The following is a 27,599-nucleotide window of genomic DNA, read 5'->3' as shown; positions in this document are numbered from 1 at the left end:
AGGGGTGATTGATGAGGTGAGGGGGGAGGGATTGCTCTCAAAGAAAGGTTTTATGACAGTCATTGGCCTAACAGAACTAAAATAGGACAATTTTGTATTCTGAAATCCATCAGTGATGCTTTGGGTGACCTTTGGCAAATCAATTCATCTCTGTCTGTGCCTCTGGAAAATGGGAATAATACAGCCTTGCTGTCGGGAGAACCCTTGGTAATTCTCAGATGAAAGATGCTTTATTGGTACCAGTATCATCTTTTATTGTCATTAGCATGATAACAGATCTATCACCTAGCAACAGAGCAGTAACTCTCCCTGCTCTGGTTGTCCATGTATTTTTCTTGAATTTTGGCTCTCTAGCTGTCTGCTTTTCATTTGGAGCAAGTTTACAGCCTGTGACTGTTCTTTTTCCCTTAGCATTGCATGCTACAGACAGGCACAGCTGCAATGTCCCGAGCTACCCCCCTATTTCACCCCCCTTTCATAGCTCCCCCCAGATCTTGCCATACATGCAAGTGGTGAGAGTATCCCCATTAGCTGTATCCCCATATAAAAAATATTTTCTTCTCTTAGCTAGGATCTAAGAAGTTTTGAATTTTAAAATGTAAATATTAACTTTATGTAAAATGTAAAATATAGTTATATACCTGATTTGCACTAATTGGGGGGTGGGGGGAGGAATGAATTAAAAACTGGCAATCGTGAAACTTCCTAAAATCTTGCTGAAGCAACCATTTTCACAGATCTCCAGACATCAGTTTAAGGACAGATAAAGACAGTATGTATGTAAATAACACCAACCCTTGAAGATCAGGATTTCTGCCAAGCCTTGTGATGCCTTAGACGAGTGATAAGAGCAGTCCTTCTATCCTCAAGTGGCACACAGAGCAACCTATACCACTAGAACCATTAGCATCAGCAAAAGATTAGAGAACAAAGGGAAAGACAAAAATAGAAAAAATGTTAGCCTTCCTTATCCAAGAAGAGCCATTCCTAATCCTTTTTTTTTTTTCTCAGAAAGTTTTTATAACTTTTCTTAAAGGAAGCAGTTAAAACAAACAAACAACAATAAAAGAAATCTCCAATGTTTGAGTCTGGGTCAGAGCCTGAGTCCAAGATCAGATCTGTTGGTTCATGGCTGTGGCGAGCTGTGGGTTACTTTAAGTCCACTGAGTTCAGTGAAGCAGCACTGATTTCTTCCAGCTGGTATTTGAGTGAAAATACTTTTATTTATTTTGCTATTTTCTCTCTTTCTTTAATGCTCATTTCTCTGATTTAAGGGAGGATGATCCTGTAGCCTAAAGTATAAAGTATACATCAGTTCTGCTTGTACTGCAGGATATTTCAAGGACTGGTATCTCACTACGCTTTGGGGGTGAGAGATCTCCTGGTTGATTTGGCTTCTCTCCCCGGGAATGGCTGCTGTAAAACAGCGGTGTCCCTGGGTCATCGGTCTGACACTTCACAGGAAGATAATGTGCCAGCTGGACATTTATTGCCCAGTAAACCCCATGCTGTTCTCTTCAGTTGCTGCTGTAATGTAAGAGTGATTGCTGGCATTCAATGCATATGCAGCTCCTTCCTACAGGAAGGAATGGCCAGACAAGACTGTGGGTTTCAGATGTTTCTGGGCGCCAGTGCTGGGGGAGAAGTGCATCCTTTCTCTCTCGCAAGATGCCTATCAGGAAGAAGACAGATGTTTGCTTATGGTGCTCATTTTCCCTCCAGGTTCTGCTACATCTCTTTCTTGAGAAACACAGTCCCCTCTCTCCTCTTAGAGGTCATCCTTGATCCATATTTGCACTCTCGCCACACCAGTCCCACCTCCTGCTGCCATAACTCCCCTTTTCACTCATGCTGCAGCAACCTCACTGACCCCAGTCTCATCTCAGGGCCTCACGCAGCCTTTGTCTCGCTGTTAACTCTAGTCCTAGCCTTACCCCTGCAGCTCTGCCACAAAACCAACCACCTGGGGCCTCTCCTGCACATTCAGCCTCACTCGACCTCCTCCATCAGGATCTGTTTCTCCTTCCTCAGCTTCCCACAGACCCTGCAAGTCACTGCTCACAGCAGCCCTTTCAGGGCCTGCCTACCTTCTCCCCTTTCTCCCTTCCCAAAGAAGTGAGAAGGAAAAGTACTGGAAGACAAGTAAAGGTAAAGAAGAATAAACAAAGCTTTTTCCCTCCGCCCCTTCCTGTTGTCCTGTCTTCAAGCACTGCACCTTTGGAAGGCCTTTAAACAGACTTTAGACAGACTATTTTTGTATTGTTTATGCAGCTATGCTTGATACGAGGAATAAAGTTGCAGGAGAACAGGCCTGCTGTAGAGGAGGCTGAGTGCACTTGACTCAACATTGCTAAAGAAGCAGTTTTTAATAGAAGCTGCAACTTCTCTGAAGATGTATACGGAGGTACTCAGCCACCTCCCTCAGTCAGCAGAGACAGGTTGGCTCCTGCCGAGGGCAATTCAGATCACTTCAGTCGTGTTCCTCCATCAGCTGACTCAGAGCAGGAGCCTGCATCTCCCCATTGACTGGGAAAGAAGCTTCACTCACGAATTTCATGGGCTAAATGAAGTGCCTCGGTGCAGCAGTTAGGAGCATTTCCTGTAGCCTGTGCTGGCCAGCATCAGCATATGCATCTGAGTTAGAGGCCTGATGAGCAACAGAGAAGGCATTAGTCAATTTTGATCTTATCTCCCTTTTCATGACTGTTAGAATCACGGCTCCCCATCACCAGAAAAAGCCCGCCTCCCTTGGAGGCATCTTACAGCCTCACAGCTACTTGCTCCCCAAGGAATAGCTTACACAATAAATATAGGTTAGGGAGAAATACAGAGAAGTTATGCACAAGGATTTTTAGAATCTGAATTAAAGAAAGAGAAAAAAAAGGAAGAAAAAAGAAAAGAAAAGAAAAGAAAAGAAAAGAAAAGAAAAATAAAAGCCCTTTCTTTTTTTTGTAGGATTTGAAAAGGATCAAGATGGCAACTGTAATAGCCAGTTGGAAGTAGCTGGTTGCATTTTAGAGGTGTGGAGATGGACATCAGTACATGAAAAATAAAAGAGTGGTAGAGTATTTGCACGAGCAGTGGGAGTAACAAAGGCAGGCCTCCCACAGACCAGTCATAGAATATCCCAAGTTGGAAGGGACCCTTAAGGACCCACAGTCCCATGGCCAGGGTCTGTGGAGCCTGATGGGACGCGGGCTTTGACTGAAGCTTGCCCATGGCTGCGGTGCTCATGGCAGGCACCCAGCTGGTGTTACAAGCTGAGTGCAACCTGCAGCCCTTCTCTGGGGGACAAGCAGTGGCTCTCTCCTCTACCTCCCTGTGTATTTTCATGAAACTTCAAAGAACTACGTGATTTCTCTGACTGCTTGCATCCCTGTCTTCTGCGGCTCAGCTTGGCCAACAGTGCAGAAATGACTGGAGAAGACAGACAGACACACTGAGGGACAGAAAAAAAGCTAATAATGGTGCAAGCCTGGGTGAAAACACACCCTCACCTGTGAGTTATATATTCACATACAATAACATTTACATATAGTAAGAGTGCATGAATGCATGACTGTAACCCTCAAGATATATTAGTAGCTATTTAAAAAATATTCTATACTCAGTAGATCTTTAAAACTCTGAAGCAGCTCCAACACATCAGTTAATTTTTCTTTTACAGGGAAAAAAACACACAGCCCTATTGTGTTTCCTGGTCAGTACCTGGGCCTAAGCAGTGTCATCACCATGGTGCTGCCTGGGACTTGAGACCTCACTGACAAGTGTAATTGCCAGCAGTTTGCCTTCCTTGTCCCCAATCACTTGAGCACGAAATACAAAACATAATGGTTTTAAGAAACCAACTTCAAAATTTCACTTAACATGCCTGAAAAGATTTGAGGTAAGGAGGCTCAGTGTAAAATGCTTGTAAAGGATATTTCTGAGATGTCAGCATCCTTTTAAATAGGCTGAGTCTGATCCCTTATAATTGCCATATAATCCTATACTTCTAACGTGGGATACACAGGTAACTAATCACTTTTCTAATCTGGCTGTGAGCTAGGGATTTAGCATCTTCAGTCAGAGGATTGCAGGTAACTGAATAATGACGAGATAGGACTCCCTGAAGATGACACGATCCATGCAAGCTGCTCTCCTGGCAACCACAATATGAGAAGCGGAAAATACCCAGAGAAAAGGATGAGCTGGAAAGAAGAGCAGTTGTCTGTGTGCGCAGATAGATGCTGGACTTTCCCAGAAGACATCTGCAAAGACAAAATAAGTGAAGGAAGTTTGCCTTATGTTATCCTTTCTTCCCCATAATGGTTAGCTATCCTTGAATCATTCTCACAAGAAGCTTGCCCAAGCCCTAGCGTCCCACAGTATAGGCAGCGAGTGGTATCAGGTGGATGTCATATCCCCATCTCCTGGGATGAACGTTCAGCACATGCTGCTGCCAACACCACGAGGATTTTCATTCTCTGGTGCTGTCAGCCTGCGTCTTTGCCCCACTCACACATTTGAATCAGATGCGGCAGGTAGGCGAGTGTTGTCTTCCATGAACTCATCCATTTGGGTTACAGAGGGAATTCTCCATCTATGCCTCAGCCCTGGGGTGCTGCCCAAACCCCCTCCTGCAGAACAGGAAAGGCTGAGGTGCAGCAATAATAAATAACACAGAACAGATGCACTGAATCAATTGTGTCTCTCCCCAGTTTTTATAAGCAAGGAGTCTTCCTGCTTCTGCATCCAATTTCCCTTGTCAAGTCACAGTGCCCTGTCTGCAAATTACAATTAATCACTATGGAGACTGTTGCAAAGTCACCAATTTGGGATTAGTGCTTCAGCTGCGCACTAAGCAACAGGTGCTGGGTGGCTTTCTGGAAAGCTTTTTATTCATGCTGATGTGCATTGTCTGAAGGCAAAGACAGGTTTTCCCTCACAACTGAAAATAAATGCACAGGCCAGGTGGGATTTCCTGCAGTGGGAAAAACCCTCACGACATGGATCAGGCCCCTGTCACTGGTGGAGATGGTGGGAGTCTGGGCTCATTCATCGGGGAACGGCTGGATTCAGATTCACGTGGAAGGTCTCCAATTCTTCGTGCTACAGAGGGTTTCATCCCCACAGGAAACTGTGCTATATTTAAAGCCTTGTGATGGCTCATTCAGGGACTCATTTCCACAGGCAGAGAAGGCAGTGGGAGCTGCGGGTACGCAGGGTCCCCAGGTACGTCTGCGGGGGTGGGTGCAGACAGACCTCACGTTCCCGTCTCAGGGCTCCCAGCTGCATCTGGACCTGAGGCCGGGTAGCAGCCTCAGCACCGTAACACAGGATCTGCTGAGTGAAACGCTGTGCCTTTCAGCAGCTGAGGCACGCCTGGGTGTGCAGCCCCTGGGGAGAAGCGCATCCTCTCTGGTCCAAGTGAAGAATCTGAAATGCAAGAACGAACCCAGGAAAAACCTGGGCTGAGGGGGAAGGGAGCATTTTGCTGTCCCTCGCAGGCACAGTGAGTGTGCTACATGCTCTAATCGCAGCCCCAGGCCATCTGCCAGCCCCGCTCCTCAGACGGAGAGGCTGGAGCACAAGCATCTCTCGTCACTCTACCTATTGCTCTAGGCATGAGCATTGCAGGGGTCAGGACGCAGTTCTGCTCGGACACGTTTTGGAGCTGAGGCTAGCACATACCTTAGACCCGTGACTCCTTTGCTGGTGCCTCCGCACGTGAAAACTTGGGGACTGCAGTCAGCTGTAGGTAGTTTAAAGTGCCCTTCTGGAGAGCAGACCTAAATATGTCATCTTTTCCATTTGGAAAAGAGGGCGCAGCTCTGACAAAAAGAAAACTCTGAGCATCCATAGGATTTGCCAGATTAGAGACAAACCGTACCAAAGCACTGTCAGCTCCTTGCTGAATTCGCACAGACAGCCCTGCCCCGTCCCTGCCCCCTCCGCAAGTCAGCGTGACATCGGAGCCGGCGGAGAAGGGGAGCGACAGCCGTGGATAACAACTGCACGGATTTATGCCTCATTTCAGCAGCCTTAAGGAGCTGAATCTACAACCTGACAGGCGCTCTGTGAAGCACCAGTGATGAGTAACTGCATCCAGAGGGATCCCAGGATAGCAAGGCAAGTATTTTTTAACCAGGTGCTGCTGATGCGAAGCCATCAGCACAGCTCCATGTGAAACTCCCAGTGCTCCCAAAGGCTCTCTTCCTCACCCAGCCGCCACAAAAGGACAGGGGGTCACATCCAGATGCATCCATGGATAAATATTTAAATGAAAAGTTGTGAAAGGGGTCCCTAGGGCATGGTAATATATCATGCTTGTAATGCACAAGACAACCAGTCCTGCTCTGGAGCTCTGCTTTGCCCCAGTTCCATTTCCATAGATGTACAGTAAAGACAGCAGATGTAGACCCCAAATAATCCTCCCACTTCCCTTTTCCAGTGGTTTCTTGATAGGACAGACACTCTGAAATATCTGCCAAGATTGCTACGGTGCAGTTTTGGCTGTGAGGCATACAGAGTCCCTCCCCAAAGAGAGACTGCAGAGCCCACCTCCTCCTGCTTCTGCACAGAGGCACCTGAGCCCAGGGGGACACATGTCAGAAGAGAAACCCATAACACAGCTGCTGGAATGGATAAGGCATGGCTTTAAAAGCAGCAGTTCCACCTATTTTCCAAGCTCAGGAAGGGCAACTGGTTTTGGGAAAAGGACCAGATGCATTCTCATTTTATCTAAATCCATGCCCTCAGATGTGGTCCATGGGTCACCGAGGTTGCAGTAGCCCCAGAAATCCTTGGGGCTTTGCCCTGCTACATGTTCCTTCAAAATGAAGAGGTCGTGCAGGCATCAGAATTGGCATAACAAAAGCCTGGGAGAGCAAAAACCACTGTTGAGGTAAGAGCTGCCTTTCTTTTATGTACTGTGATACACATACACACACAAAACAAGTGTTTTACTCCTAGTTCTGGGCAGTTTTTGCTGAGTTAAAAAAAAAAATTCTCTGAATTGTACTGCTCTGTTATAGGAAATAATGACTAAATAGTAATTATTCAGACATGTTTCTGCACATGAAATTCTCTTGGCTACATAGCATCATCCGGGACACATTTTTTAGGTAGCGTTATATTCTCAAACACTCACTGCCTAGGCATCAATGTTTTTCCACATGGGGTTTTGCACCCAGTCACCTAGTGCAGTTGTCAGAGCCTCAAGACTGCAGAAATGTTAATAGCAGTGATACCTTTCAGAGATTTGGGAGAGAAGCACTGGTAACCTGTCACAGTTACCACCACGCACTGACAAAGCTCGGCTCCATTCCTGCCAACTGTGATTACACCTTAGCACAAGCTCGCTGTGTCCTTGTTCTCCCACACATGAGAAACAGAGATTTTGCTGCCTCTGGGGACATGTACATGAAGGGTTGACCAAGGTCTGCTACAAGGGCTGAGGCAGGCCTCTTACTGAAGAAAGCATGTGCAGAGTTGTGCTCTTTCACATCTGAAACCTGTTTTCACATTGAGACAAAGAACAAAGCCTTTGATTTCTGTTCGTGAGCTGTCCTGAAGGGTCCCACCTGGGAGAAGAGCATCTGGGGGTGCAGTTCTGCGGGACCTGGCTTTGGTCGCGGGAGCTGCCTTGGCCTGCTGAGGGACAGAGACCCCCCACCCCACCTCTGCCCTCCTGTCCCCTCTCTTAAATGAGAAACTCTCTGGGCTAAGGGAGCCGCTCTAGCTGAAAACCAGCCTGGCAAATAAGTTAATTATTTTTCAGCTGGGTCAGCTCCCGAAGTCATTCGTTGTGAAGTGCCAAAAAAACAGCCCCAGGGTGGGAGAGGGCAGAAAACAAGTCAACAGAGCTGGAGGGGGGTGATGGGCTGGAGAAGAAAGAGTTGGATGATCCAGCTGCAGCCCTGCTTTTGAGAGGTTCAAACTATGGGATAATTACTTCTTATCTACTTGTTGTCTTCCCTCTGCCTGCCACTCTGTTTTTTTTTTTTTTGTTTTTTTGTTTTTTTTTTTCCGAGTTAATAATTAGTGCAGTGACTCTAGGAAAGAGCAAAACACGACTGTCTCTGTCGAGATGGCTTCTGTCAAGCCTTTGCTGCACGTAATCACACTCACCAATATGGGACTTATCCATGAACACTAGTATATAGTTGGCTGAAGGCTAAAGTTACATTTTCCCCCCTAACACACAAAACAAGCCCAAATGAAGGACATCTCTACCTAAAAGCTGGCATTCAGCAGTACTTTCAGAGACACAGATTATACCCTGAGGTCGTTTGTGCAAACACAACCTCTCTCTTCAGGACACTCAATCTCTGAGGGAAGTGTCACTTATTAACTTCTCCTTCAGCATTTCCCAGGCTCCATTTGCCTCTAGTGGCTCCTGAGGCACCACAAATGGGCTCAATTTGATGGGTAAGCGTGGGTGAGTGGTTTGCAGGGAGGACATCCCATGTCACCTGCCAAATATCACCCACTGGCCTAGACATTCACTGCTGGAAGCTGCACTTCTTGTCTAGGAGATGCCGTCCATCAGGCACTCACAGTCTGGTCTGTGGTCTTCAGTGGTGCCAGTTGCCACTGCGCTTTCTTCCCACGTGCATATAGCACATACCAAGGTCAAGGCATGAGCTGCAGGGAGGGAGCCCCATGGAGCCCTTGTTAATTTTCACATAGGAACAATTTGATTTTGTGCTTTCTCCTGAGGATAAGCTGCATATTCGTGCTGGGGGAGAAATGGGAAATAATGCTTTGAGGTAGCAGGGAAGTTGCCAAAAAGCATGCAGAAACATAGGATCATAGGATCGCAGAATATCCTGAGTTGGAAGGACCCACAAGGATCATCAAGTCCAGCTCCTGGCTCCACACAGGACCACCCAAAAATCAGTCCACATGTCTGAGAGCATGGTCCGAATGTTTCTTAAACTCCAGCAGCTCGGTGCTGTGACCACTGCCCTGGGGAGCCTGTCCCAGTGCCCGACCACCCTCTGGGTGCAGAACCTTTTCCTAACACCCAGCCTGACCCTCCCCTGTCCCAGCCCCATGCCGTTCCCTCAGGTCCAGTTGCTGTCCCCAGAGAGCAGAGCTCAGCGCCTGCCCCTCCGCTCCCCTCGTGAGGGAGCTGCAGGCCGCCATGAGGCCTCCCCTCGGCCTGCTCTGCTCTGGGCTGAGCAAACCAAGGGACCTCAGCCACTCCTCATATGTCTTGCCCTCTACACCCTTCACCAACATGCTTGTTTCAAGGCCTGTTTTAGGGGTGACAAAGACCAGGAAAGTCCCATGGAAGAGCTGCCCAGAGCACACAGTGCTGGACTGCTCCCCCCAGCCTTCTGTAGATGCTGCCTGCCACGTGAGGGAAAAGAGGCTGCTCCTTCTTCCCTTCTGTCCTCTTCAAAAGAACATGAGAAAACAGCTGTGTACATTAAAATGTTGGCCACAACACCCACTATGCTGCTGTTTTTGTAAATAAAAGCTGGTTTTGTAACTTGCAATTTTACTGCATGCTTAAGTAACTGAATAAGGAGTTTTGCATTGTGTGGTTATTAAGAAGGTAAGCCTTAAACGCATCAGTAAAAAGCCTAAAGTTTTTACCAATAGCCCTGGGGTTTGAAGTAAAATCTAATTAATCCATAAACCATAACAAATTGCTGGCCTCTACAGGGACTGGAGAGTTGAGCACATATTTCAGACATTTTCTGTTGGGATAGCTAACTCCTCCACTCGGAAGACATACCATGAAAATGGACTTCTTCCCTCCTCTGAAACTGTTCTGCACCAACGTTTCACTTAATTGCTCCTTGGAAAGTGACAATCAATAAAAGAGAGGAACTGTTGCTGGGGGAATGACGGCAAGTGCCCCGATGAAAGTATTAGTGTGGAAGATGTTCCTAGTGCTACAGAGGTAGTACCCAGTGAACTTCTAGCCTGCACTGTCTTCAGGGGTGACTTCCCATTTCCCTGTGCAGGGGTTTTTGAAGGATAGGGTCATGGATGCACCTCGGGCCAGCATTCCCAAACTGCAGAGGTGGCCTCTCACAGGATGAGCTCCAGGACCCATGGGCACTTCTTGGTGGCCCTGGTGGCACTGAGCACCCTTTGCATGCAGCAACATCACTGCAGAAACTCTCTGATCATTCCTTCAAAGGCTTCGGTAGCTTGCTGTCCGCCCCCCAGCTTCTACTTGGCCATCACAGGGGGATGCGGGTGGCTCTCAGGGGGACAGACAGACGGCTTCCCAGCACAAAGGCCACCCACAGCTCCTTTGTAGTCAAAGAAAGAAGCTGCAAGAGCTCGTAAGCCTGGCGACTGTAAATATGTAGTCCCTCACTACACACACACACTGTCCTCAGGAGTGGCAGAAATGTTATAGCTGAATTAAAACAGTGTTTTAAAAGCAAAGACTGTAGCAGTCAAAAAAAAAGGAAAGTGATTTCAAGTGGCTAAACTTTTGGCAGTGCTCACGGCCCTGCCTGTGGTGTCACAGGGACCCTGTGGCACAGACCATGCAAGGGAGGTTTGCTACACCAGAGCCCAAGCAATAGCTCCTTCCCTTGTTGGATATCAGTGTGTGTCAGATACCTGCCCGAAATAACACTCATGTCTACGTGGGGTGGAAAAGGTATTTCACAAGTATATCACAGATCAGTCTGTCCATCCATCCATCAGTCTCTCCCAAATGAGGTCTGAACACTCCCGGCTGCCTTCAGCCAAAGGAGGTCTCCAAAGTTCCCACAGATCTCATGTGGCTCACTGACCAGATACAGAAGGAGACCCGAATTAGCTCAGGGAGACACACAGAAAATATGGGTTCAAGTTCATGGACAGGTAAGCAGGGAACAAATTGTCTTGGGGCAGGTAGAGATGGAAGAGAAAAACCTTTCTGTCTAACAGTCAGCCCTGTGCTAAAAGCACAAGACAATACTTCCTTCTCTGTTTCCTTCTGCGAACGATTGAAACTATTTTGAAATAAAGCCTCTGGTGGCTTTTCTTTTCTTGCCTTTGTTTTAGATGGCATATTATCTTTACTGGTTGCAGGAAACACAATAAATTGTGGGATTTTTACATTTATAAGTAGGAGTGCTATTCATACATTAATAAACATATTTCTTTAGCATCTCAAAAATGCATTAGTCCTGTTTTTAGAATATTAACCAAAATTTTGAAACAAGTTTAGCACCTCATCTTTAATCAATAAACCTCTTCTTATTTCTTCTCTCTTGGGTGTTTCACTGTCCCAGCATAAGCAGCCACACCGCAGGGAAGCTCATATGAACTCCAAATCCTATTTTAGGCTCTATCCTGATACCCTTTGTTGCTAGCAGCAGCTAATTATTGCCTGTACCTAAATAATAGAAAGCATCATATTACAAGCTTCATTTGATACTAAATATTTAAAGGACTCAGGATGATGTAACCTGTTTTCCCCCTACATACATCTGCAAGCCATCTTTGTGAAAGGCAAGTACACCTAACGCACACATGTCCCAGGAAACACAATGCTAATGCCAGTGTTTTAGGAATGAATACTCAAGAAGCTTCCTTGACAGAAAGCCTGCTGCAAATAATACACACCCTCCCTTCTGAGGGAGCATGGTTTTCTTGACAAACAGTGAGGACATTAAGCTGAACCGTCTCCCAGCGTCCCCCCACACTGTTGTACTGGAGGCCGCCTGAGATGCGAACAAGCCACACAACCAGGAGGTAGAGAGCTTGCTTAAGGACCATAGGAGTCACATCTATGAATCAGTTTGCCACACGGCTGTATTTGTGCACGAGTGATTTATAGCTCTCGTTCCACAGAGCTACGATAGCTTTTTAATAGGAAAAACAGGTACTGATGCTATACTCAGTGGTTTTGTTATGCTCAAGAAGGTATGTGGGGGAGAACAAAAGGGAAAGTTTACTGAGTATTTAAAAAAGCAGGGAAGAGGCAGGCAAATTCAAAACTACTGCACACAGAAATAGCTTCCCTGAAATTTCTGCTTTCTTCTTGATAAACAAGGTCCAGAATCACATTAACCAGATTTGTGCCTGGCTGTCTCTGGGGTGGCACTGATAAAACCTTTTACTGGCGCAATGAGGATTGAGGAGTCATCTGAAAACACGACCCCATCATCTTGCAGTTATGCAGAGGGATTTTGTTGCAAAGATCAAATGAGGTAAAGTGCAAAAGCATGAAAGGCACTGCTAGTTACTTTAAGGATTTGTAAACCTCATTATTCTGCAATTTTAATATTTATCAGCCTACCTACAAGGCAATGACAAAGAACAACACCTTTAGCAACAGATGCTGTGTCCTTTGTCTTGCTGAATAAATTTGACACCAGTTTTCCTAGGCAGTAAAGTCTAAAAATCACTTTATTACTACAGATCCTGAGCTGCTGTCCAGTGATCAGTTAGTCTACAAAGCTCTTCAAGTGCTTCACCACTGGTCCACTGACTCCATTGGGTTGCGGACATAAATAGCACCTCAAAAAGGCCCCATTAGCCACAGTGCTTTCACCTTGCACTTAAAGCTCAGAAGTGCTCTCTTTCCCCATGGGCATGACCTGAAGTTTAAGGTGTGTTTTCAGATCTGTCAAACAGGTTCATCATGGGCTTGGTGCCAAGCCTACTGCAAACACCTGAAAGAGACCTCTGCTGATTTTGGAGGTCTTCAGAATAGCAGTCATATGGAAAAAAAAAAATCAAAAAGGTAGGAGGAGGAAGAAACAGTACTTACAAGAACTGTGAGATCAACAACAGAAAAGCTCAAGCTGAAGCTGTAAGCTTGATAGTCTGTTTGCATGGCTGTGCTGAACTTAGCAAAGGTCCTTACAACTCCAAGCAATATACTCCAGAGGCACAGAAAGCTGATCAGCAAATACTTCTGTTTGTATCAGTGTGAATTCTTATCTGTGGGACTCACCTCAGTGCCCAAGAGCTCAGTTCCCATCTGAATTCACTGACTCTATTCCCTTTCTTGTAACTGGAACAGCTAGGCACTGTTGGGGAGCAATTCATTCCCCTATTTCAAATCTCTATTTTAAGGTAAGGAGAATTGGAGTTTCCTATCAGCCTTCACTGGTGACAAACAACTTGGATAATGAACACAGATGAGATGCGCAACCTGAAGAGGGCTAATGTTACACAAGGGAAATCCCACCCTGTACTAACCATCCACCTTTTAGCTCTCTCAGGGTTTATAGGCAAATCAGCAGCCCTTGCAAAGGAACAGCCTTTGACGGGAGAAGGTAAAGTCACTGGTAATCCTCTTGTCACCTTGGTGTTTTGCTGGTTGCTTTGTACTTACATGTTCCTTGCTATATAGTGACCTCACAAACAAAGTCAGCACTCCATGGTAATCTTGTTCAAAAAGTACATATATTTAATAATGATAACAAATACATTTTTTCCCCTGGAATTTCCACTACTGTATTTCAATAAGTCCCTTACATGGTCACTTCAGTTTGACTGTACATAGCTACTGTCTAAGCTGGATACATGTTTATGTTTTAGCAGTGTAGTACTCATATATTCTCTATAAATATAATAAAAGATTTAACATTTCTGTTTTCATTCTGATTCATACATATATTTACTGGGTTTTCACAAAAAATACATGTCTCTTTCCTGCCTCCCCCAACCTTTTATTGGGTTCCAAATAAACCTGAGTTTGTAATTCAAGTCAGTATCTGCCATCAGGTACACGAGTCTGATGCACACACACGACGGTGTTTCAGTTGTCCCTGCTCACTAGCTTTGCAGCACAAACATGTTCTTACTGTGAAAGAAAAGAAAACGGTTTGATGTTTTTAAACAAAAGGAAGAGCGAAAATGGACCCCTGGGATACACGGATGTTCTGTACAAATAGAAGATAGCAACTTTCAATCTCAAGACAAGCAAAAGCATTTCAGGGCTTTCTTAATAAGTTAGGATTTCTATGTATATAATTTTAGAGCTGCCTTAACTACCACAGAGGCGTGTGTCCTCACTACCCTGAAGAGTACAGTAGGAAGCACGCAGACTCCCCCATACAACCCGACAGGCTGCTTTGAAAGCGAGGTGAAGGTCCCATCTGCAGGGATGAGCATTCATGCTCTGCTGTTTTTTCTAGCAAGCACTCAAAATACTGAACAGTCCAATTATCTGTGCTGTTAGTATTTGGACTGATGCCTTTTCTTTTTTTTTTCCCCTGCAGATTTTGGTGTTTAGCCTAAGCTATACTGAAAATGAGGAATATGCACTCAGCTATGGGCTCTGCTGGCGACCCTTTCACCACCTCTAGTGACCCTCCTCCCCCAGTCCTTTTGCACCTCACGAAACTGGAAGGAAAGCTTTTCAAACAAGGGAATCTCTTCATATTTGTACAGAAACCAAAGCAGCGGGGCTCCATAATCATTTGCAGTAACACTGATAAAAATAGGGCGTGGGTTCCTACTGATGCAAAATCCCTATATTCCAGTAAAGACCCCAATAAGAGGGCAATGCTTCTGTTGCCTCATTTGTGGAATGGTGAGAGGTGGGTGGGCAGCAGTGGGGTACCCAGGGGGAGACCAGATTAGTACAAGCTTTGCTGAGATTTCCCATATACACAAACACATATGCAAGCACAGTACAGACGAAATAAAAGCATAGTCTTTGGCTAAACCTTCTAGTTTATAGGAAATGGTGAGAACACAAAAACAGAACCAAAAAATGTTGCCAACCTCTCAAATGTATCATTTACTTAGAAAAACAAGACCAGTATGCAGAACATGTTGCCTTTTAAGAAACTTAATCTTCACAGCTCATAACAACACCAAATTTTTGGTAACCACTGCATTACCAATCTTGCAGTATAAAACGGCATTGGTACAGATTCACGTGTCCTTTATTAGTCTCTTTAATTCACTGCAGTCTCTCAGAAAAGCCTTCAGGTATGTCCAGTACTCTGTTGCTGTAACAGGGGCTAATGCAATCCTGCACACAGGAGCAGAGCTAGTACAGCTACAAAAATTGGAGGTGACTGGGTTGTTTAAACACAGCGTGTTGCAGTTGGGATTACTGCCTAAAGCATCCACTTGCAAACCCATTACATGAAACGAACGGGCCTTCTGTGCGGTAAATCACCATGTGATGTACCTTGTTTTTAAATAATCGTGTTTCTTCTGAATGACATCATTAAATCATTTTCCTTAGAAAAAAATGATTCCATTATTAGCTACTTTATGTAATTAACTAAGAGCTGCTTTGACTTTCAGTATTCCCCCTTCTTCTAAATGTTTAGATCACCCATGTCTTTATTCAAGCTTCTACCAACTTTATCTTCTTGGCAGTGCTTTTTAGCAAGTTGATTTTAGAAAGAGCATCTCGAGTTTTTCCACTTGTCGAGCCACTTGAGCAATGCCTGTAAGAGCACAACATACAGTGTGGCACAGGCAGGTGGAGCATGGACAGTCTTACCACTGGTCCTGATGGGACCAGCACTCATGGCACCACACCAATTACCTTGATGAATCAAATCGTTAATGCTCATCGTTCTTCCAGCCTACTTGCTGCAATACTAGATCACAGCAGTGAAAGCACAGACTGACATGGCTCTTTCAAGACATGTTTTACTGTACAGTCAGATGCCAAATGCTAATATTTCCTAACAGCACAAGCAGAGCCCTCTTCTTTCATCTTTATTACGTAGGACAACCCCTTCCTTACAAGCAGATTTTCTACACTGGACAACTGTAGTGTATTACGTAGCGACGGTAACATGCCTGTGGCTTTCCCCTCTTTTTAACAATTAAAAAGGCTAGGTCCCAGACAACAGCAGTACAAATCCTGGCCTGCCAGATTAACACTGGCCGCTGACAGTGTCTGCAGCATTGAAGGTGATCTGCGTGGGGCTCATCTGCTGCAGCTGAGGCATCCGTGCTTCCAGTGGCTTGTCGCTCGCCGACTGCATCGTCTGGTTCCTCTTCCGCAGCATCTGTCCGATCCCCATCATGGGGAACCTGCCCCTGCTTTTAACACAGTTAGGGCTGCCCAAGGGGTTGTTGGAAAACAGCTGAGTAGGGGACACGGCTTCTTCCTTCGCGGGATATGCTTTTTCCTCATACGTGAAAGAGACTTGGGTGGGGTGGACGGGGGACGTACTTCCTGGCTGAAAAAGCGGGGAGAGTGTCCTTTCACTTGAGCTTTTGTAAGGGAAATTCATGGGCGAGCCTAAAATCTTGTACTGGTGGGAGGGGGAAACCTGGTCTGTTTGGTCCTCTCTGTCGACGGACTCGAAGGAGTGCACAATATTCAGGATGAGAGGAGAGTCCTTGGCCCGGCCCCCAGCCCGGGCTGGCTCCTGCTGCGGGGAATCCTGCCTCTTCAGGAGCCGCGGGGTCCTGGGCAGCGGTGTCTGGACCTCCAAGTACTCCAGGGAGCTGGACGTGACGCAGCCCGTCTTGGTCGCCACGGGCTCGTGGAAAGGGCTTAACCCGCCGGTGGAGTCTACAAAGCAACCAGAAAAGGAACCAGAAGAGCAAATGGCAATCAATGGCACTGCCTTCTCTGCCTGGTGGCAGATAGCATCGGACATCACCTTTAACAAATTTGCATGACAAATGCACCAGCTAAAACAAACAGCCTTAGGGATACACTCAGCTTGGCACCAAAGAACCTGATCCTTATTTGATACTGACGCTGTTGTTTCATGGGTAATTTATCTGCCACTTTCCTTAAATGCAGGAAGGGCGCTTGAAGTGAGTAAGACAAGGACAAGAAAAAGAAAACCACTGATGTCTTCAGCTGTTTGTAATAATTATATCCTCTAAGGCAACGTCTGAGAAATCTCACATTTCTCCTTTGCATGGTTTTAGCTGGGTCTGCGTACTGTATTCACTGACATACCTACAGACATAGGGAACAACAGTGAGTTAATTCCTAATGTCTCTACTTGCATTTTGGAAGAAAATCTGTTCTTGGTTTCCCACATGTAAATACGGAGTAACTGCATTGGCCAGACTCAGGCTGTTACAGTTGGAACAGATTTGCTGCACTGACTTCAGCGAGAATCTTCCCCAAGCAAGGACCGAATATAAATGGAAAATCTTTTCAGGATTTGGCCCAATAATACAAAACAGCCCATGGAGAAGATCTACTCAGTTTCTACAGAATGTTGGCACTCACGCCAAGCTAGTTGCAAGAAAAAAAAAAAGAAAAAAAAACCAACATTTTGCTGCGTTTAGGAAAAGCTAGCCAAGGAGTCTGCTTTGCTATTCCCCCTAATGGAAAGAATAGCAGACTGGCAGTTCATCACTGTCCATGACTTCTCCCACCCTCACACCAAGAGAACAGGGGATAGAAAATTACTGAGGTCTGCAGCCCTCGGGTCATAGCTACAAATCTCACGTGTGTCTTTTGAAAGGGATGGCCTTGGCAGAGGTTGAGACGTCAATGGGTGTACGGGATGAAATCACGTGCATTGAGAGTAGCTTGGGAAAAGCAGGCCGGGTTTAATCTGACTAGTCTCTTTCCAAAACTGGTCCAAATTATTTGACTGCTTGATTTAACAAGCATCAAAACACAGTTTCCGTAAGCAAAGAAATGCTTTAGTTGAGATCTGGGTGATTTTCAGGTTTCAGTTCAAAAAAGCAAGGAGAAGCCTAGACAGGAAAAAATATCAGCTGCTTACTGCCTGCTGTGCCTCCCTCCCCAAAGTAGTGACAAATTCTGAAAAATAGATTTTTTTTTTTACTTTTTTTTTAAATTATTTTTTCAAAAAAGTATGTCCTATTTGTGACCAGCTCTACAGATTGCTGCTGCCTTACAGCAGAGGTGCCCGTGCTGCCAGACGAACACCATTTTGACACTTCACGTTGAAAGCATCAAGTGGTAAGTTATGAAGTTATGAGAAAGGCCATGAAAACACCCTAAGCCAAGGCTCTAAAGAACTGCTTGACACCACGATCAACATTTTAAGTCACTGTATTTCTCCGTGCTGGTCTTTAGTTACCCTCCCTTGTTCAACAGCCAGCTACGTCACCTTCCTGCTCCCCTCTACGTCCTGCCCACATATGCACTCCTTCAGCCCCATTTTCCCTGCCGGCTGCACTTTTCCCCTCCTCCCTTGTCCTGCCATCCTCAGAGCAGGTCCCACCCAGCACTCCCCAGGCTGCCTCCTCCCCTGCATTATTAATGCTTTCTCTCCTACGTCTGTCTCATCTTTTCCTGTTAATGCTTTTCCTCCTCCTTTCACTGTTTGAAATACACAATGGTCGGCAGTCCCTGCCGCTTTTCTTCTTGGCTGCCCATCTCTCTTCCCCCCACCATCAGCTGCTGCCATCAGCTCTCAAAGGAGGCCACGGGTACCAGCGCTCTCCTCAGGGTCAGCAATTTCTTTCTGTGCTGCCCCTTATTCCTTCCTCTCTGAGCAAAATGCATTTGTTGGCAGAAAGAAGCTTCCCTATCAGCTTTGGTTTGTCAGTGAGCAGCCCAGCACTGATCTGGGGTGGGTGTTGATGCTTTCAAAGTGCCAATGTGAAGTACAGATGATTTTGTATAAGCACATAAAAATAGGAAAAGATTTTTTTTTTATTTTTTTAAATGCGGTTGAAATTCTGTCACATAAAAACAGAAGTAAAAGCGAAGATTCATGACTGCTGAACATTGTCATGGTTTCCTCAGGATGTTTTGTTCAAAGTTTGACTACATTATTCCATCCCCGTTCACATCACCACCTCCAGAGCAGGCAGCAAATGCAAGCACACGACTATTTACTAACAACCGTATGCCACGTAAGACACTCGTACTGGTACAGGAAGACCCATGCAAGCACATTCACGGGAAGGCACAAGCGCACAGAGACACGCTGGTATTTCTCTCACTGACCTTTCTCTGCACCTCCAGCCTTGGTAACTTTTCGGTCCCTCAGCAGAGCCTTGGTGTTCTGTATCTGTGAGATAAGACAGGAAGAAGGCTGTCTATATGAAACTGGACTTTTCTCAGCTTTCTTTGGGAGCTGACGGTGAAGAATCTCCCCTTTCTTTTCTTGCTCTTTGAGTTTTTTGTCCTTTAGGTTGTAAAACAAACAAGAACAATTTGGTTTACTTAAGGAAGTTTAAATGTCCTAAACCCCCCAGAGTTATAAGCACACCACTTACTGAAGTCAGGTTGAAAACAATATCTTTACAAGGAACTTGTATAGGTTACTCAAAATAACTGCATCTTCCACATCACATTTTCCTCTGACCCATTTGACATGGTGTCAGGGTTCCCATCTGCGCTGACACACAGAGGAAAAGGTGCTTTCAGAAAATTAAGGGAAAAGGACAGCTTTCTGTTCAGAGGTCATTTGTCCTAGGAGACCTCGTTCAACCAAGTAGATGCAGATTTGTGCTCTTTCAGATCTGAAATATGCCTGCCCATTTAAACACAGAAAAAGGTCTTTGATTCCTGTTTATTACACTTCCTCTGATATTTCCAAAGGTGAGCTGCACAGCTTTAAAGAATTTTGAACTCTCTGAGTCACTCATCTCCTCTCTGGGCAAGATCTTGAGGAACACGGCCTTTGCTGTGCATCCACAGGCTCTGATTTTACGTGTGTGTTATGCTGTAATGCAGCAATGAAGTTGGGGTTGCAAACATGGACATCCGAAAACATAATTTTGATGTCCAGTGGTGACAGAGAGAAAACAATACCAGGCTCCAGCTTTTGAAGAGTTGCTTTACAGTAAAAAGGCACTGTATCTTTACAACAGGAATCACTAGGTTCTGTAAGCTGCGTAATACTCCTTATTGGCCAGTGATTTCAGAGGCAGCCAAGGGTATTATTTTACTTCTAAACCTCAGGCATCCAATTTATGGCTTGTATTTTGCTATCACTCAAAGACTTCAAGAAATTCCCACTTTTCTTGAATAAACTTGTGTGGTTTTTTTTTGTTTTAGATGTGAATCTCAAAGAAGTTGAGCTTTTGTTTTGGTTGCTTTGGGGTTGTTTCTTTAGTGGGGCATCTGTGTGATGCAAAGTAATGTGCATAAATGTGAGAGAGGGAAATAAGGATGTACAAGACATTTTGTTTGTTTGTTTGTTTTGTCCACTAAACAACTCTGGAAACATGTTAAGACACATAAGAGGAAAATAACTAGGCAGCACAAATTTTGATCACTGCCACATCAGACAGAACTGGGCACTGCGTAGATGGTGTCTGGGCACTGCTGGGCTCAGTGATCTTTGAATTTTCGGAAATTACAGAGTCAGAAGGAAGAGCTTCAGGAAATGACAAACTAAGACTTTAGTTTTATTTCAGAAGCTGTGAAGTAACTGGGGGGAGAGAGAGCACCAGGGACCCTCTGGGAGCTCCTCCCTGTCTTCCTCCCCTCCGTGTACTGTCACACACCCATTTTTTCCCCAGCCTTCTCTCCACACATCCCTTATTCCCTCCAGTTTATTTTCCTTTAGCCATCTAAAGCCGGCTAACTCTTCCACAGAAACACACCAACACCTTCTGGAGCTGTCATTGCTTTCCTTGCGTTATACCTCCTTGTTCACCTGACGTTGTCCCCCTTGCCGTTAGAGGCTGTAGCCATGTCAGGCACGGAGCATTTATCCCTCCCTGCTTGTGCTATGCCTGGAACAATGCAATGTCTGATCAGTCCCAGACGCTATCTTGGCGAGCACAGTCACTATTGATGACAATGAAATAATAACAACAGTAATAACAACAATAGCAGTAATAACAATAATGCTGTGTGAATAACAGACTATGACAATGAAGTCAGTGGGAGCTGTGCATTTAATTCTGAGCCCACTAAACTATTTTTTTGCTTTCAAGGCTGTAAAACTCTGCTGCCAAGTTCAGCAGAGACTGGGTTCTACCAACCACCTTTTTTTTAAAGGTACTTGTGAGGATGAGACCAAGTGGTGACTATTTAAAGCCTACAGGAGCCAATCACGATTGTTTAAGGGCTTTTTGCTATTTTGGATAGGTGAGGAAAGAATTTGCATTTTGGCTGCTGCAGCATCTGTCAGAATGCAGGACATTGCAGCGCTGCAAGCATTTTAGCCTAATGGTGCGAGAGCCAAGCCAGAACTCCTCACTGCTCTCCTCTCAAACACGTGCCACGTGCCCCTGGCTTCGCTTTCACACTGCTGTAATGTTTTATAAGCAGTGGTAACACAGTTGTACCGTACAACTAAAGCACCGATGAAAATGCAAATTCATACATCCGGCATTAGCAATGAATTACTTTACCCTGGATGAATGTTGTAAATAGCCTTATATTTAAAATTTACCAAGACTGCTTCTCTTTGATGATAGTGGTGGGAGGGGAAACGGCCAAAATCCTAAACTCCCAAGGTGCTGCATGCTATTATATTTTAAAAAGGAAAGGAAGTGTTCTTTCAGGGGAGTTAAAAAGTTCAGTCCTCACCGTGCTATACGCAGCCATGCAATGGCATGCTGTTGCACAATGAAAGAGTTGTGCCGGTATGTTATACTTGAATAGGTTCGGCATTACATCAGCCTCTGCTATTTCCTGTCCTGACCTCGACCCTAAAATCTATCCTAGTCCCGGCAACGAACTTGGAAGGAAGATAATGGGTATTTGCCTTGGCCTTGCCTAATATTGTGATAGGACAATGACACAAGTTCTTATAATTACAAATTCCTCCAGCCTGAGCCCACCAGCTACTCGGAGGGAAGCAGATAGCCCCAGTACCGGTCCCCTGGTTTTGCTGTAGGGATGACTGCTCATCACCTGAACCCTCTGCAACAAAAAAGAGGCAGACAGACAGACAGACAGACTGCTGTCTCCTTCCATTACCCTACACTGCCCAAGTGCCCTGAGTGCTCAAGTGAAGCCAGCCTGCAAAAACACGCGTCTGCTTAGCCCTGACAGCAAGTCTCCTCACCCTCCGCCCCAGCACGCCGATGCTACCATGTGAACTTAGGAAACCGAAGGGAAAAGAGGGCCTGGGCACGTCTGCTGCACGCGTGCCGTGCTGCCTGCCCCTGCTGGCAGGCAGCCCCCGGCCCGAGGGCAAGTCCTCATTTCGCATGGCGGGAGTGAGGTGGGAGAAATTCAGTCAGCTGCTTCTGCTGAACCCGACCACCTCTCTCCATGGCATTTCCATGGCAACACACAGCGATGCTTCCTTTGCATTATCTGCCCAGGGACCAGTACCTCCCAGTTCCAGTCTGGAAAGAGGGGATGGTAAGGGGACCCTACCTACAGCCCACAAATTTCTCTGAGCTTATGAATTCTGCATCTCTGAGTCCCAAAGGCACCCACTGATCCCAGCAGCGCGATCCAGACACTTCCATGGCTGGGTTCCCGTCCCCCTGAAGGCATTTTAGAAGAAACGTCTCCCACAGTTACAAGTGGCAGGAGCATCTCAGGGTCTGTGTTCACCCAAGCGTGCTGTTTTAACCGTCCTGGTACAGTAAGTGTGATACAATCCCCCCATGTAAACACAGCTAAAGCGATATCAACGTGCTTTATATTCAGCTATGCCCATGTAGAAAGATATTATACTGTATTATTATCACAGTGTCTGCACTGCGATTGCTTCAAGGTAACTATTTCAGGAAAGAAAGGACACCCCCTCATCCCTTAAATAGCTACACTGGGACTAACTCTGAATGCAGGAGAGGCTTTGGAGGGAGCCTTTATTCCTAACTGTGCATACAAACAAAACTGGGGTCATACAGTCACACCATCATTAGTTTTCAATGATCCTTACAGGAGCCAAACATCAGCTCCCTTCCAGGAGCGTGGGGGTTTCAGGAAGAGCACGAAAACAGAGCATGCATTTCTCTCCTGGCTACGTGCAGGTGCCCAGACAAGCCTCGCTGCAGAATTGCCTGCATGTGGCGTGGATGCAGACACAGTGAGCCAGCCATGCAAGTAAACTGCCACAGAGTGTTTTGAAATACGAGATTTATCTAGTCTACCCACTGCTGACACACGTTAAGTGAGGTGGTTCTGATTTATGTAAGGAAAGAATGAGAAGTACTTTGTCCTGATATATCCATCTGGCTTGCAATTCAGCTTTTCTATGAAATTTGCAAGCAGTCTTTAAAATAAACAAACCCAGCCATAATACAAATCTGTCCCTGCAATTAGATCATCAATCCAACATTGACAAGTAGCTTTTGAAACAGGTAAACTCTTCAGGAATACTGCTATTTATGTTGTTAGATAGGACCTGCACAGTGCACACAACCCTTGTAATTTTAGTGCTCGGCAAAGAAACAGCCAAAGAAGAAAAATCCGCACAGAAGAAGCTTCCTAATATCTGTTATGTATTCCTCTAATATAAATTACCTCCTCTATTGCAGGCAAAAAGACTGGAGACAGACAGAGCGAAAGGTAATCTGGTTAAATCTTTTCTCTGGCCAAGGGAAGTGTGTCACAACACAGTGGGCTAGTTCTGCATCAGTTCTGCTGAGAAGCAAAAATTTTCACCCAGACAGAGTTTTGTACTAATACAGTTTTACATTTTCTAGTAGTCAAGTCAGGACATTGCACTCTGCTATGCAGATCTGTGGCAAGTCGCTGGGGAGAGGGAACCCTGGCAGTCACACAGCTCTCTGCCCTACACCACCACCGTCTTCAGACTCGAGGCAATGCTGTTATTGTCTTCTTCAGCAACTTGCACCTCATAATGAAACTAAGGAGCCCCCTGAAGAAGTTTGTGTTATTCTGCTAAACAGAGCATTTAGTTTCCTCATGACAGCTGAAAGTTGTCTTTAAACTTCCACCTAAGGGGGTGCTATTTGTTCCTTCAAAAAGAAATTGAGAGAATTGTCCTGTGCAGGCAAGACCACAGATCTCTTTTTTTCTTCACAGCTCCAGAAACTCATTGTCTTAATCCCAACAGCTGGGGATCCTCAAATTCAGCCTGCTTTCAAAGTACCTTAAGAAGCTTTAATGAGCTTTACCTCATAGGAGTCTTTATTTGCCTTGTACTTTTCTATCTGGTATAGCTGGTTCTTGTGGCAAATGTCCTGGCCTTCAGATTTCTGTGGAGAGAGAAGCATGGAAAATTAAAGTATATAAAAGGTAATTAGAGAAAGCTAATGTTTAGCTACTGCTTAATGGACCATATCCACATTTGGCATTCAGTAGTCTCATCAACTTACGGATGTGGTGAATTTGGTCCATTACATTTTAAATATCATTGATGGCATCATCATTAAAACATGCTTGCTAAAAGAACTGAGAAGAGAAAAACTAAGGTGCTGTTGGGGATAATTTCTCAAAGAAACAAACATGTCAAAAAGAAAACTCCAGACATAGATTCACAGAATGGTTTGGGTTGGAAGGGACCTTAAAGATCATCTAATTCCAACCCCTTCCACCAGGTTGCTCAAACAGAATACAGCCCACCCTACCGACTACACAAGTCATGCAGGAGCCTACAGACTCGTAACTGTTTAAGACTCCTCGCCAGACCGCAGATAGCTGCGTGGAGAGATAGCCATGGCTGCAGCTTGCCCTGGTGCTCTTTGCCCATCCTAACACTCGAGCAAGTGCCGTGCACAATGTGGCTAGGGAGCTCAGCTCCCCCAGACGTCCAAGAAAGGGTGGTGTGGCAGGGTGAGAGCTCCCTTTCAGCCACACACAGAGCACTCCTGCTGCAGAGGGAGGGATGCACAGCACACTGCAGCCTGGTGGCTCTCAGGGATGTCCCCTCCAGGGCCTGTGCACAAATGGGCTCCCAGCTGCATGAGCTGGGCAGCTGTGCAGCACTAGCGCTGTCACTGGATTTTAAGGAGAGCAGCACTAAAGAAGAGAAAAAATGACCTGGGAGAACGCTTGCAAAGTCAAGCGGGCCAGACTGCATACCACACTAGGCACAGCCTGCACAGCATCCTACCTCGGGGTGGCAACTCTACCATTAGTTTTCTATGGAAAGATCTTCAAAAGCACGAAATCATGAGACATCAAGCCTATAAGCAATTACCTCAGCAGCTAGGGGAATTATCTTTGGAAATAATGCTTTTAGTATGAAGGAATAAAAATCCAGGCAATACCTTGAGATCAAATGCCAGAGAGCAGGGAAACTTTAAGCACTTTTTTACCCTCTCACCTGCTTGTCCAAAGAATCAACACCAAGCAGCACTTACCCTAAGGCTTGCCAAATAGCGCTCCAGCTTTTTATTAAGCAGAAAGTAGATGGCAAGCGTGTGACTTGCCCTGTTTGAGAGCACAGTGTTGATGACATCGCTGTTCTTGTAGCCAAGCTTCTCAGTCATGTGGAGCAGCACACTTTGACTGAGGTCCTCCAGGTGGATTCTGCAGAAAGAGAGGTGAAGCACATTGCTTGTACTGTCCTCCCAGTGACAGAGCCTTGTTAGCAGTGGCAGAGAAGAGACCTGAAAAGCTCAGTAACATGGCCGTGAGGAGAAAGGCAGACTACTTGGGAACCATGTGCACACTGTGATAGCTGAACAAACCAAGCCAAAGTGGCCTCACATCCTACCATGAAATGAAATGGCACCGCGATGCCCTGGATGTCTCAGTTTGTCACCCTAGATCTGACCAGTGAAGACCGTCAAGATCATCCACCTGGTTTTGAAGGAAAAGATGTAAAATCCAACTTAGATGGCTACATTTTCCTTTCCGAAATGACTCTTTTAAAGACACCACAGTGTTCAGCTTCACCCCTCACCTTTTGCACAATATTTATGCACTAGATGGCTAGAGCATTTCACCCCAGAGAAAGGTGACACACAGGGAGGGTTATTACAGCAGCTCCCAAAATGGTAAAACTGCTGCTATACTCATATTGGTTAGAAGAAGAAATACAACATGAGTTTATGGATGTGCTTTTCTGTAAAGTCCATAATAGACTTGGCCAAGGTGAGAAATGCAGTACAGCAGGCTGTGGAAATAGCAAAGCACTTTCACAGTGTAAGTTAAAAACAATTTTTCCAAAGAACTTTGCTCCTGTTTAGACATCTAAATATGCTGGCCAGATTCCCAGATGTACCTGTCAACTTCCATCCATCTCCAAAGAAATGCTGGATTCTGTCTGCTTTCTAAAGGATATTCTTTGCTCCCAATATGAAGCCTAATATTTGGCTAAGGCAACTAAGGGAAGCTTAGGTTATGAGCCTTTTTACAACCTGCTTTCCCCCTTCAAAAGGATAATTCTCATCCTTTCTCACCCCTCCTCTCCTATACCATTGTCCTGTACACCTGTGATGTGAGGAATGCCCAGAGAGCAGTCTGGGTCTGACATAAGGACTTAAACAAGATGATAAACATAATATGGAAAATCTTAAATAACTGTTTTCCTTTATTCAGCATGCTAACATTCATTCTGCAGTTAAAAAAAAAAGTTTGGGTGTTGGTTTTTTTTAAGTTCATAATCAAAACTTATCTTGGTCATTGCACATTAAGGCATTTGGACGGCAAAAAGAATTCAAGCAATTTCTACTTGAAGTGCACAGCAAAATGGGAAATATTTGTTTGCCTCTTTAACAAAAACAAGGTCATAAAAAGCCTGAGAAAATATTTGCCTGAAAATGCATTTTCTGCTGTTCTTCTACCTTATCTTCATGTTCTCCCCTTTCCTATAGTGTTGCTGCCTTGGAAACAAAGGTGGTTACCTTAAAATGGTAGAAGAGGACTGCAAGAACAGAACACAGTTTCTTGTTTGTGCTATAAAAAGCATGATTAAGAGAGAAAGTGATTCCTAGAATATATGGTAGTTGATTTTTCAGAACAGATAATATCTTACCCACATTTGCACACTAACAGAAACTTGAAGAAACTCTATTGAAGCTGACCGTAGCAGTACTTTTGGAGACAAACTCAAAGGAGGCAAGTCAGGTCTTTAAATATTTCAAACTTTGTAGCATTTTCCCAATAAGGCTTTAGTAAGGCTCTATAAATTCTAGGTAGGTCAAGCTTTAGGTATAAACTAATTAAACTAATTAAATTTTAATTAAATTAAAAATAAAAAATATTATAAAAAAATGAAGGGAAAGAAAGAATCATTATAGCTTTTATCCTTTACAGCTTCACTGATTTCATCATAAAACCTGTGTTCTGAAAGAAGTAGCTATTTTTCTCTTATTTTCAAACAGAAAAAAATAAGAAAAACTATGCAATGAGAAAAAAAATGTAGCTGATTTATTTAATAGCAAAGGGTATCTCTTCATATTGATACTCCCTTTAAAAGTGCTTATAATAGGAAAGAATTATGGTCATCACTATATCCACATATATGCATGAGCAAACGTGCTCTCTCTATGGTTCAATATTGCATTTTATTCTATTCTTACATTTCATTTGCCTGTCGTTAGGAGGGAATGATTAATGGGCACTCCATAAACAGCACTGCACAGCTACTCTACCTAATAGAGGTTGGCCTGTCTCGTAAGTCTCCGACCTAATTGGACCAGAGAGCAAGCTCTAACGTGACACCTCCACCACAGCCTGTCTAAGGGCTGGTAACTTCAAGCTAAGAACTCAGAAACCAAGGCATGAAAATGTACCTACAAACTCAAAAGAATTCTGAAATCACATTTAAGCCATATTTCTTTTTTTCCTCTTCTGCAGATAAGACACACGCAGCGAGAGAATTAAATCACCCATACAGCTCTCAGTTACACTTACATTCACTTAACAGATGCCACGTTTAGCA

General features: G+C 44.9%; 1 protein-coding gene across 2 annotated transcripts in view; it reads right to left on the bottom strand.

Annotated features, from left to right (window-relative positions):
• Window positions 1–14,153: 14,153 nt before the first annotated feature.
• HUNK (hormonally up-regulated Neu-associated kinase) overlaps window positions 14,154–27,599 on the bottom strand; it is a 56,504-nt gene continuing 43,058 nt past the window's right edge. The window contains exons 7-10 of one of the 2 annotated variants that reach the window (XM_083841720.1): window positions 25,072–25,240; window positions 23,884–23,964; window positions 18,830–19,010; window positions 14,154–16,450 (exon numbers count right to left, since the gene is read on the bottom strand). In XM_083841720.1, the coding sequence (XP_083697846.1) occupies window positions 15,804–16,450; window positions 18,830–19,010; window positions 23,884–23,964; window positions 25,072–25,240 (1,078 nt within the window). In that variant the 3' untranslated portion in view covers window positions 14,154–15,803. The remainder of the gene's footprint in view (window positions 16,451–18,829; window positions 19,011–23,883; window positions 23,965–25,071; window positions 25,241–27,599) is intronic. The other variant, XM_083841721.1, reaches the window with a different exon arrangement.

The sequence above is a fragment of the Anser anser genome (assembly GCF_964211835.1).
Source record: "Anser anser genome assembly, chromosome: 1".
Taxonomy (NCBI): Eukaryota; Metazoa; Chordata; class Aves; order Anseriformes; family Anatidae; genus Anser; species Anser anser.
Note: the sequence above shows the minus strand (reverse complement) of the source record. Positions and strands in the feature narration are given on the sequence as shown.